Raw genomic sequence first — 12,037 nt, 5'->3', positions numbered from 1 at the left:
GCTGAAGATACTTCGTGGAATTTGGCAATTGGGGCATACCCGTGCCTTCCCAACATGCGAAAGAATGCGAAATGCGCGTTTCCATCTCGCTCCGGATGTGTCCGATCGTGACGGCGGCTCGACAAGGGGTCACGCCGTACGCGCGTCACCTTCGCTTCTCGGACCTGTGATGCTTTCCAACTGTCACGGCTGGCCGTTGTCTGCTATCGCACGGAAAACCTGAAACCGGCTGAAGAATGTTTCACAACCTTTTGTCGATTTGTTTGCAAAGTGTTAACCCTACCGGGTGTAGTTTTCCGGCTGTGGGGTCCGTTCCAGGATATACTAGAAGGGAGGAATGGTGGTGCACATTTCGGCAGTCATCGGATGCCTCGGGTGTGCGTTTGTTTCAACCATCTATTCCGGGACTGTCCGGCCTTCCCAGCCCAAAAAAAATGGAAGGGGTTTGCCTCTAGGGAAAAACCAGGATAGCCACTTTTGTGAAGGTGGCGATAGTGGTGACGCGAGAGTACGGGTGAGGCTTTAGGTTTATTTATCGGTTTTAGTTACCAAACAGACGACGACGACAGAGACACACGTTGATTGTGGATTAGATTCCCACCACTGCCAGGGCTGGTTTGAGGATGGATAGCTTCGTGCTGGTTTTGTGGTTGGCTGGCTTTTAATGAGTGTTTGTTTGGATCAACGTGTAGTTTCGTGATTGTGGTTCAAAAGGGCGCAAAAAGTGCTCGGGAAGGCAAGGTTTTTTGTTAGTTTTTGGAGTTTTTAAACCGTAAAAATTGCACAAACACCCATTTATTTGTAGAAAATGTTTGAAAATGCATCCGTGGATGATTAGTTTAGTCCATCTAAACAACGAAATGAATTCAGATAATAAGCTATTAATAATCTAAAGGTTCGTTCAGGTTTCATACCCAATAAAACTATCCCCAAATGTGATACAAAACGCTGCCTACAAGCATATTTCGCGCGAACCTCGTTGTCGTCTCTATTACAAATGAATAATTTAATCGGAAAAACGCATCGCACAGCGCTACCAAACCATAGCACGAATCCCTCCACCAGCCGAACTAAGCACATTTGGTTTCCTTTTGTTCTTCCCCGTTTCGCTAGCTGCAAAAAGAAACACTACCCGGCGAAGCTGCCAACGACCTCCATCGTGATCGTGTTCCACAACGAAGCCTGGAGCACGCTGCTCCGCACGATATGGAGTGTGATAAATCGGTCGCCCCGGCCACTGCTGAAGGAAATCATCCTCGTCGATGATGCGAGCGAGCGGGAACATTTGGGCCGCCAGCTGGAGGAGTACGTCCGCACGCTGCCGGTACCGACGTTCGTCCTCCGGACCGGCAAACGGTCCGGGCTGATCCGTGCCAGACTGCTCGGTGCCAAACACGTCAAGGTAAGGGCGGGGAGTAAGCCAGAAGCAAGTGGACTAGAAACTGTGCCAACAGCATACATTTAAAAAAAAACTCTCCCGGTCACCCTTTCATTGGGGTAACGGGGTTTGTAAGTGTGTGTGTGCTGTTGCCATGTAGTTACAGTCACCAAAGAATGAGGTTTAACATGCGGAATCAAATTCATTTCCCAACAGGGGCAAGTGATCACATTCCTGGACGCGCACTGCGAATGTACCGAGGGCTGGCTGGAGCCACTGTTGGCGCGCATCGTGCTGGACCGCAAGACGGTCGTCTGTCCCATCATCGACGTGATATCGGACGAAACGTTCGAGTACGTGACGGCGTCCGACCAGACGTGGGGAGGCTTTAACTGGAAGCTAAACTTCCGCTGGTGAGTAGCAGTCGCAGTAGTGGCGCCCGACGAGGCCCGGTAGCACTGGCTGGCTGGCTGTTGACAAATTCCATTAATGCATGATCCATCCTTCGCGCAGGTACCGTGTGCCGGCGCGGGAAATGCAGCGACGCAATCACGACCGCACGGCACCGCTGCGGACGCCCACGATGGCCGGTGGACTGTTTTCGATCGATCGGGACTACTTCTACGAAATCGGCTCGTACGACGAGGGCATGGACATTTGGGGTGGCGAAAATCTGGAAATGTCATTCCGGGTAAGTGTGGCCCGTTCTGTGTTGTTGTAAGCCGTGGGTAAGGGGACACAACATAGTGTGTGTGTTGTGCCTCCCACGGTTGTTTTGTTTTTAGGTGTTACGCGTGAAAAAAAACAGGCGTATTGCGCGAATATTCATCCCGAACGGCACAAAGAGAGAAGCGTTGGCGGCACCAGCAGCAGCACCAGCAGCAGAAATAATGTTCCCTAGCACTAAAACTGACCTGCGAAACCTGGGGACACAAGTCGTACCGAGCATTAATTGAATTGATTTACTCCTTCCCCCCCCCCCCCCTACCCTCCCTCCTACCCCATCAGATATGGCAATGTGGTGGCATCCTCGAGATTTCGCCCTGCTCGCACGTCGGCCACGTGTTCCGAGATAAGTCACCGTACACGTTCCCGGGCGGTGTGGCAAATATCGTGCTGAAAAATGCGGCCCGCGTCGCCGAAGTGTGGCTGGACGAGTGGAAAGAGTTTTACTATCAAATGAGTCCAGGTTTGAACACGTTTCGTTTGTGCTAATCTTTTCTTTTTAAATCCCCCTCCAAAAACAACTTCTCAAGCTAAAAATCGTCTGTCGATCCTTCATCATTTCCTTTTTCATTCCACTGTTTGAAAGGGTTTCATATGAGTATATCATGAAAAATCTCCCCTCTAACCGTTCCACTCCAATAGATGCCGTTAAAGACCAATCCTTTCTCTGGCTTCTTTGCATACTTATATATACAACAAAGTTAGAAACATTTTTGTCGACTTTATGTCGTCTTTATATCTACTTGCGAGACACTTAAAGCTTCAGCCTCGTTTGCAAACGACTAATCCAATTAAATCCGATTAGAATTAAATCCGATTAAATCCGAGTACGAATTGAAACGATGGTCTGCTCTGCTTAGAAACTTAATAAAACTTTAGATATTTAATGCTTGGAGAAATAGCACTGATCTACGACGTATTGAATAACACTTTTAAGTGCGTGTGTGTGTGTGCTGCTTAAAGTTAAACCAATAACTTTTCACGCCTACACGTAGCTCAGAGCTTGTCTGGCATGTGTTGATTAACCTACTTCACACAAAAGAACAAAACTAAGTAGATGTTTTAACAAACGGTAAAACCTAACTTCCGCTGTGTGTCCTTTATTATAGCTTTGCAGGAAATGGTAGTACACGACTGGCTCTTGCTGCTGATAGTTCTGGTTCCTATGCTCGGCCCGTGAAACGCTAGTTTACCTATTTAAACAAATAATATATTCTATCATTTTAGGCCTCCAACCGTAGACTAACCTATTAACCAATTGATGTATTTCTCTTCTTTTTCTTCTTCTCTACTCCCTCCGTAAAAAAATGGATAACATGTGTGTGTGCGTGTTTTTTGTTGTTGTATTGCTTCACCTTTTAACCTTCTCCATTCGCGCCCGCGTGTGTGTGTGCTCACTGCCGCCACCTACACGGTGCATAATTATTGAAACCCGCAAAAACCGCTCTCCCTTACTGCCCTCCCTAACTGGTAAATAACATTAAAATCGGAAAATATATTTAAAAACAACTTGCCCCAACAAAAACACACTAACAAAACGTTCACGCTGAAAAAAACAACGGTGGCATTTATGATGATACCTGTGCGCGCGCGCTTTGGGCAAATTGCATCAAACTCGACTCGGCCGCGACACACCGGCCGTATCCGACGGAACCAATCAATTGCATGCGGATGGGAAATATTGTGCACACCGCAAATTTATAATCTAACAACAACAAATCGTCCACCGGGTCCGTCCCCGGTTTATGCTGTGTCCCGCCTGGCTTTGATGCGTGGGGGGCGCGTTTTCCATCATCATTCCCATGCTGCTGCTCCCGTGGATCCCGTGAATGGTGGATGCCACAAAACACAACGAACGAACGAACGAACGTATCCCGCCGTCGTGTCTGGTGGGCTCATCATCGGAATACATTATTCGCAACATACACACATACGTGTGCTTGCGGTGTGGTGCCTGTTTACTTTCCCTCCCCCCCTCCCCGCGTTGCCGTTTGCGTGCGTGCCTTAGGTCTGGATGTGCGGTGGTACGCTCGAGATTGCGCCCTGTTCCCGCGTGGGCCACGTTTTCCGGAAGTCGACGCCGTACTCGTTCCCGGGCGGCACCTCGCAGATAGTTAACAAAAACAATGCACGGCTCGCCGAAGTGTGGCTCGATGGTTGGAGTGAATTTTACTACAACATTAACCCAGGTTCTATTTTTCGCCTTTTTCCGATACGAATTTTTGATCTCCCATGTTTTTGTTTTATTTCTCTCTCACTCTCTTTCTCTGTTGCACTGTGCTCGTTTGTGAGCTTTTCGTTCACCATCTACTTCTTTTTTGCTATGTTTTTTTTTTTACTCCACATACACGTCGGTGCGCACCGGTTTTGCACACATGTTTGTCACAGCTAAAAAACGATGAGTGATGTTGAATGCTTCGCACCATGGGTTTTGTTTTGCACGATTGTAGCAACAGTTATGTGTGTGTGTATGTGTATGTTTTGTTTCGACTTGGGTTGTACTATGTCTGTTTGCATGCCTTTTTTCTGTGTTGGTTTATTGAATTTATGATGCCTTTGTATGTTTGTTGTGTTTGAATGTTATTTTGTTTAAGTGTAGATGTGTTTAATACTGTTTAATACCAAGTATTCTAATCGTTACTAGCAATAAGTGTACTGATTATATAAACTTGTTAAACATCTTAATAGAAATGGATTATGTTTACAAATCTCAGATTATACACAATATTTGTAAATGCTTTTTTATAGTAAATTGTGAAATGAATATTATAAATAGGACAATTCACTCTATTCCACGAGGAATAGTGCAAAATATCCCTGTAATGTTTGTAAAATGTTTTCTGGGGGGTAATTTATTTAAGGGCTTTTTCCATTACAAGCCGAATAATCATAAATTCTGTCTGTTGATATCTTCAGTTCTTGTACATTTGATCTAAGGTTAGTTTTGTTCACATTTGCCAACGAAACTATAAGACTGTTGTGTATGCTATATAAGTTTTTTATTATGCTGCGTATGTTTTATACAAAGTTTTGGGTAAAATGCTCTAAAAATGCTCGTTCAGCGTCAACGCCGACCTCCACAAATCCTTGGCTTTCGTACGGTAAACTTGCTGCGAGATAAAATGTTTCGCTCGGCATTTGACACGCTTAGTCCAGCGAACCTAACGAACCCGGAGCATAGCCCCCCGTGTAAAGCATTCGGAGGTGGAATGTTTAACCTCTGCGCGCGCTTCCCGTAACCCTTCCAATGGACATAAAGCGTCCAAAGTTCATGGTCCGTGTGTAGCGGAGCAAGTAGCACTTTGCCGCTTTGTGTGCTCTGTTTCGTTTGGCTGGCAAACTCTCCACCGCCAGTACAATTCCTCCGGTGCATCGGGCTGGCACTAATTGACTTTCGCACTCGAGGAAGCAGCCGCCGTGTAGCACGGTTTGGGTATGTAAAAAGCGAGAATGCGCAAATACAATGGCGACAGCCGTGAAGGAGTGCTTGCGTGTGTGTGTGTGTGTGTGTGTTTGTAGAGATTGTTAGAAAGGAAAGCTAAAGAGTGTTTCCTTGTGTATATATTTAAAGAACCAATAGCAAACTGTACAAACGGCTTTTGTTCTGTGTGTATGTGCATTTTTTGTTTTTTTACCTTTGAAAAAAAGGGAAGCAAGGCCGCTCATGCTGGCATTATTTTCCTATGGGTTGATCGACGAACACCGTCGCTGCATTTCAGCTCGAGAAAGTACGGTGAAATCGTAAAATAAAAAAAAATGTATAAAAAGAACTTTACAAAATCACGACACACGACAAGTCCCAACGGGCAGAAATTGGAGACTGCCAATAGCTTAGAGCGAAAAAATGGCAACTAAAACAAAAAAATACGTACACTCACACACACACAAACACACGCATATACATCATTGGTTTCTTTTTTCCCCTAGCGTGCTGCCATTTTCCCTGGAGTGTGTGTGTGACGTTTGTTAGCGCAAAAGGGAGCGAAAAAATAGGGCAACAAAAAAGCGAAACACTTTATCCCAGCGATGGAAATCTCGTTAAAAAATGTGTCGCCATTCGATGACAAAATGTCACCAAACGGAAACAGTAAAAGGGCATGTGCCATGCCGCATATCGCAAAATCGGAACCAGCACGTCGAGCTACTGCTGCTGCTGCTGTGTTTGAGTTCCTGCATCCACATCCACGATCAAATGTCTTTTTGTGAATACATTCGCACGAGTAAGGGAACGAACAAAAAAATGGGCGCTTCAGCTTTCAATCGCAAAGGCCGGACAGCGGCGGGAAACTCCAACGCCGATGCTCTCTAGCGTAAAGAAGGTGATCGTGGAAACAGCCGGGTAGGGTTGCCGATTTTTGTCACTTTGCAAAAAAAAAGAAACAGGGAAATCGTTCATGTCAACAGATGTCAACGCGGATAGACAGACAGAAATATTATCGTTAACTGATGAATTTTACCATACGCTCCTTGCCTGGGCGGCCGGGCAGATTAATGTGTCAATCAGATTGTCTGGCGCGCGTGTCAAATCATTAAGTAGCATCGGAGAGAGTGCAGGTGACATCAAGAGGAAGATATTGTGCCCTGCAGCGAGTGTCTCGATTTGGTTTTAGTGCATTCAAATTGAAAAATAAATAAAATCCTTACATTAGCCTTCAGCTGAATGGAGGCGCCTGGTGGCTTGTAAATGGAGCAGCCTGGTTTTTCACGATCCTTTTGGGATGGAGCCGCCTGGTGTTTCATGATTTTGTGGCAAACTATCCACAAAGCGGAGATAGCATTTGGTTGCGGCTCAGTGACACAGTTTTCTTTTGTGTTGCGATAGCAAATGTATGTGTGCTGTATAATTAATGTGTTGTCCCCTTCAACCTCGCAGCAATAAATCTTGCATGGAAAGATTCAAATGAAAATGGCATTAAAAGTGTGTGTGTGTGTCTGAAAGACTGATAAAGCAACATTTCTAGCCTTTTGTTCATGTTTGCCTCATCGCTTTCAAGCACTGTATCTAATGGGCGTAAATTAATTCTCCTTAATCTGTTTTCTACACACAAATACACTCACCGATTGGGTCGAGGTTTTTACCTGAAGACGAAGACCAAAGCCTACGACCGAAGCCAGAGACAGCGGGTGTGTAAAATCCCCTTACCGCTCTCGCTCCTCATCACCCATCTGACATCGTTAAGAGGCACCACTTCGAGCATTAACCCTCCTCATCGTACTGTGGGGCCTTTTATCGGGTTATACGGTGGGTTCGATTTTTGTCTAGGCTCGGTACGTTTCTTGGAAGCTCTTTTTTCCGGTCCCTCCCGATCGGTGGTTTCGAAAATCGGTTCGAGATCTGTTCACCACCACCACCAACGCTCGTGGCTACGGGCTACGGGTTTCTCAAGAGTAATTGGATTTTCAAGCCAAATTGTATTTGATTGAGAGGTATCTTCTCGGTCGGCCCGGACGCCAGCAATCCCCCGCTCCGCTGCAGGTGTTGGGCTGCAAAATTTGAATAATTTATTTACTTTCCATTTTGCCCGCCGTTTCGTTGGCGCTGTTTGTGCGAATGTGCGAACGCCCGTTGCCGCCGTTTATCGAAGCCACAAAAGCACTGCATTAGCGTTTTGTTTGTTTGTTTGTTGCAGTGTATGTGTGTGTGCTCGCGCAACTGTGGAGACGAAAGGGGCGATGGTTTTTTGTAGTCTCAAGTTTTTATGTGTTTTTAAAATAACAACATGATCATTACCCCTTTTAACGATGATTTGGGTACTCGTGAGATTTTAAAATGCGTTACCGATAATCTTACAAGTTTTATTTAATGATCCCTTAGGAAAAGCAACACGTGTTGCTGTCACAGAAGATGTATCATTTATTTAAACGAGTTTTTGTTCAATGTGTTTTTATTTTTCTCGTTAAAGCATAGCGATAGTTTGTAAAAAAAATGTAAACAAGATAACCATTAAGCTTCACATCGTGCATCGTTATGTTTATTCTGTTTCGCAAAAAAAGCTTTGCTATGATGTGCTTCTTTGTGTTGTTTTTATTGCAATTTATGTGCATATTTGTTGTATATATTTTTATATTCCTTCTCCCTTACTCCCTCATTTATCTTCCTTATAATGCTTTTTAAAACCAACTGTATATTTATTAAATTTTCATCTCATTCTTCCTTTTTCTTGGCATCATTTCCCTGTTTATTCCCTCATGCTCTAACATTCATGATATTACTGTAGCAATACCATCACTATTGTAAAATGTAGCACCCATCCATAAATAGTTTTCTGTACTATATTGTGCTCTTTTTCCCGAAGCTTGAGGTTTTCATAGCCAATATGTTTGTTGGTCAGCGGTAAACTGTTGTTATTTACTTTTCTTTTATCTTTGTAATCCCTTCATTTGTGAGTTCTATTTAGCTTCCAAAAAAGATATAAATAAGAATGGTCCAGTTATACAAAGACAAGAATATAATTTGTTCCTTAATTTTAATTGATTTTAAATATAATGGTTACAGCATTATTACTATCAAGTATTTTGTACCGTATACAGATCATGTTGATATAATTTTCCATAAAATGAAATAAAGCTAGAAGACATGTCAACTGGATTTTGTTTTAAGCATTTTAATTAAGAACTCATTATTAGCTTCAAACATGTATATATTGCACTTTTTATAATGCATAATTAATTATTATATCTTTCTAAAATCAAAACACTTTTTGGATCATAGCACTTATAGAAATAATAGCAGCACTTTTGTCTATTGGATGTTTTCAACTGTAATATGAGTATGGGTATAGTTTTTTAAAGTTTTAAATTAAGTATGAGTTCAAAAAGAACTTTAAATATAAAAAAGGTTTCGAATTACAAAGATAAAGAGAGAATTAATAACAGTAGTTTACCGTGATAAAGCAACATATTTGCAATTAAAATACTCTTTATAGCAAAATAGGACGTTAAAACTAGATCTTGTGCTAACATAAACTATTTTTTTCTCCCTCGTCCGTTTTGCTGCTCCGCCATGTGTGGTTTCCATATATCACCAGGTGCCCGGAAAGCATCCGCTGGTGATGTCAGTGAGCGACGGGCGCTTCGAGAGCGTCTGAAGTGCAAGAGCTTCCGATGGTATCTGGAAAACATCTACCCCGAAAGTCAGATGCCACTGGATTACTACTTCCTCGGCGAGGTAAGTACTGTCCTTTACTCAGAGTTGGATGTGTCCTGAAACTATTCACCTAATTTTCATTTTCAACTGCACTCCTCCGCAGATTCGCAACGTGAAAACGCACAACTGTCTCGACACGATGGGCCGCAAGTCGAACGAAAAGATTGGCAGCAGCTACTGTCACGGGCTGGGCGGCAACCAGGTGTTTGCGTACACGAAGCGTCACCAGATCATGTCGGACGACAACTGTCTCGATGCGTCGAACGCGCTCGGACCGGTCAATCTGGTCCGGTGCCACGGGATGGGCGGCAATCAGGAGTGGATCTACGATGATGAGGTAGAACGCCGGGGCGCAACACAGTTTTATCCCACCTCTTGTTTAGTGTTTAAAACCAAGCTCACATCTCCCGTTTCTTGCGCTTGTAGGAAAAAACGATCAAGCACGTTAACAGTGGCAACTGTTTGACGCGCGCATCGGAGGACGACCCATCGACACCGCTGCTGCGGCCGTGCAACTACTCCGAAGGCCAGCAGTGGCTGATGCAGTCCAAGTTCAAGTGGCAAGCGCACCACGGCGACAACCGTATCGGTGAGGACAGATAAGACGCACTGTACCGTGTTCGATCCGGTGTCGTACAGCGCCCGTCCGGCCAGCGGCAAACCGGCACCATCGAACGCTACGGAAGCAACATCGGTAGCAGTGGCAGTAGCGATAGCAGCAGTAGTAGCAGCAGCAGCAGCAGCCGAAGCCGTAACAGCAGCAGTAATCACAACTATCAAGCAACTATCAAGCGTGCACACACGGGTGGTGGTGTCGGTATGATGCCGACAAACCGTTGAATGCATCGATCAATCCACTGTGCAGCAGTGTAGGTGATGTAAAATTTGTACGGGAAGTAATAAGACGAACTCTCGAACTCGTCCTGCCATTTGTATTCCCCCTGGTGTTCCTGGTGCCGTGACACGGGTAACTAGTGTGAAGCGCGGAGAGAGGGAATGTATCATTATGACAGGACGCTAGACTCCCTCTCCCAGCTTCTATCCCTGCCAATCTGTCTGTCTGTCAGCGGGCGCTATCAAACGGCCCAACGAAAGTGGGGGCAGCCGTTACAGCGCGTCCGTCTCCTGTGAGAATTCCATTTTTGTAGTATAATTTTTATTCGCACACTGCACCGGTTGCGTCCAGTCTGACGGTGTACGTTAAGCACATAGGTTTTAATGGTCCAATTGTTATTGTTTGTCGCACACTTGTAATTGTTCGTTTAACGTTGTTTCTTCCATTGGATCCTTCCGTTCGGGGCAGCATTAAGCTTAGATTGCTTTGAAGCTGCTGTAACTACCTGACTGTCGTTTCGGGATTTTGTTTTCTTCTATAAGTACCAACAAACTCCAGCCACTGATTCAACTCCCGGAAGTCGAAGAAAATTAACACACACAGACAAACAAAAAATACATATCAGTTTGTAGTGAAGCACGCACCAGCCCACTCTAAATCCTTTTTTTGCAATGCTTAGGCTAATTGTTTTATCAGTTACCTTGTTTTATGTTTTATTCCATGTGTTATTAAGGAAGGGTGCGATGGATAGACCCTCCCGGGAAGAAGAGAAAACAAAAACTTTAACAAACAAAAACAAAAAACCGCAATGTTGGACCATTTGCATTTATAGAAAGCACTCGCATAGAGCGAGTGAATGTGTCGGATGATGGGGGAAGAAAAAAAGTGGCAACAGGCAAGGAATTGATGTCGAACTAAGCGGACGAATAATCGCTTCATAACGGTCGACCACGTGCAGCGTAAGTGCATGATGCTGAGCCCCGTGGCACACCACATCCGTCTTGTACATACAATATATCAACCAGAAAGGGAAGCAAATAGGGTAGACACACACACACCACAGAGTAAATGGGTGCAGATGCAGGATAAAGGATAAACAAAAACGATCACCACCTATCAGTGGGAAATGATATCATTTATTTGTAGTAGATGGCGCGATCCCTTTAAAATAATCACGTAACACGAGAGTGTGCAAGAATGTGAAATGTTTCTTGTGGTATTGGAGTAGTAATCGAAATGATAGGATGAGTAAAATGGAGAAACGTGATCAAGTACCGCACAGTCTCTCTCCTGAGTGAATAAGTAAACCTGCAAATGTGAATGTAAATCACACACACAACTAAAAACAAGAGCGCGTGCGAAGAAGAAGGAGCTGAAGGGGGGAAAACGGTTAAGAAATGTCATGAATGGCAAATGATATATACATATAGGTATAATAATTTGTATAAAACAGAGATATTAGAAGAGACTTCTCAAGAGAATTTTTTTGCCTCGAAAGCGGAGAGAAAAGGAGACGAAAGTGTGCGAAACGCAACTATCATTGAACATGAGGCATGGCACTGTCTAGTGGCGCACAATCGAGCACTACCGTACACACATATCGTTTGTACGGGGCGTGCGTATGTAAGAAAACAAAAGCAACAAAACAAGGAACAAACAAACAAACAAAAAGAAACAAATGTCCCGCTACGGAGTGACAAAAAACAAACCAATATCCCCGGGCTGGCCAAGCAAAACAATCGACACACCGCTACCGTTTAAAGGGGGGATGTGTGTGACCGTGTTGGCACACAGAAACACAGTTTTAATTAGTTCTTCCATTCGTTTTATGCTTTAACACTTTAATTCCACCTTAGTAGCAGCAACAATCAGATGTTCTTCGCACGACGACTGAGCTTGCACGCTCTTGCGGCGCTCATCGCAGCGACGTTTGAAGGGAAATACTGCAGTC

General features: G+C 44.3%; 1 protein-coding gene across 6 annotated transcripts in view; it reads left to right on the top strand.

Annotated features, from left to right (window-relative positions):
* The window catches only part of LOC1275461 (polypeptide N-acetylgalactosaminyltransferase 5), a 78,314-nt gene extending 67,003 nt beyond the window's left edge, over positions 1 to 11,311 (top strand). For 5 of the 6 annotated variants that reach the window (XM_061656065.1, XM_061656068.1, XM_061656070.1 and 2 more), the window contains exons 5-11: positions 1,114 to 1,402; positions 1,595 to 1,791; positions 1,892 to 2,069; positions 2,387 to 2,567; positions 9,133 to 9,272; positions 9,355 to 9,588; positions 9,678 to 11,311. In XM_061656065.1, the coding sequence (XP_061512049.1) occupies positions 1,114 to 1,402; positions 1,595 to 1,791; positions 1,892 to 2,069; positions 2,387 to 2,567; positions 9,133 to 9,272; positions 9,355 to 9,588; positions 9,678 to 9,854 (1,396 nt within the window). In that variant the 3' untranslated portion in view covers positions 9,855 to 11,311. Of the gene's footprint in view, positions 1 to 1,113; positions 1,403 to 1,594; positions 1,792 to 1,891; positions 2,070 to 2,386; positions 2,568 to 4,112; positions 4,294 to 9,132; positions 9,273 to 9,354; positions 9,589 to 9,677 lie in introns of all 6 variants that reach the window. The other variant, XM_061656066.1, reaches the window with a different exon arrangement.
* Positions 11,312 to 12,037: the final 726 nt, after the last annotated feature.

The sequence above is a fragment of the Anopheles gambiae genome, chromosome 3, assembly GCF_943734735.2.
Source record: "Anopheles gambiae chromosome 3, idAnoGambNW_F1_1, whole genome shotgun sequence".
Classification (NCBI taxonomy): Eukaryota; Metazoa; Arthropoda; class Insecta; order Diptera; family Culicidae; genus Anopheles; species Anopheles gambiae.
This window is presented reverse-complemented; position numbering and strand designations above follow the sequence as displayed.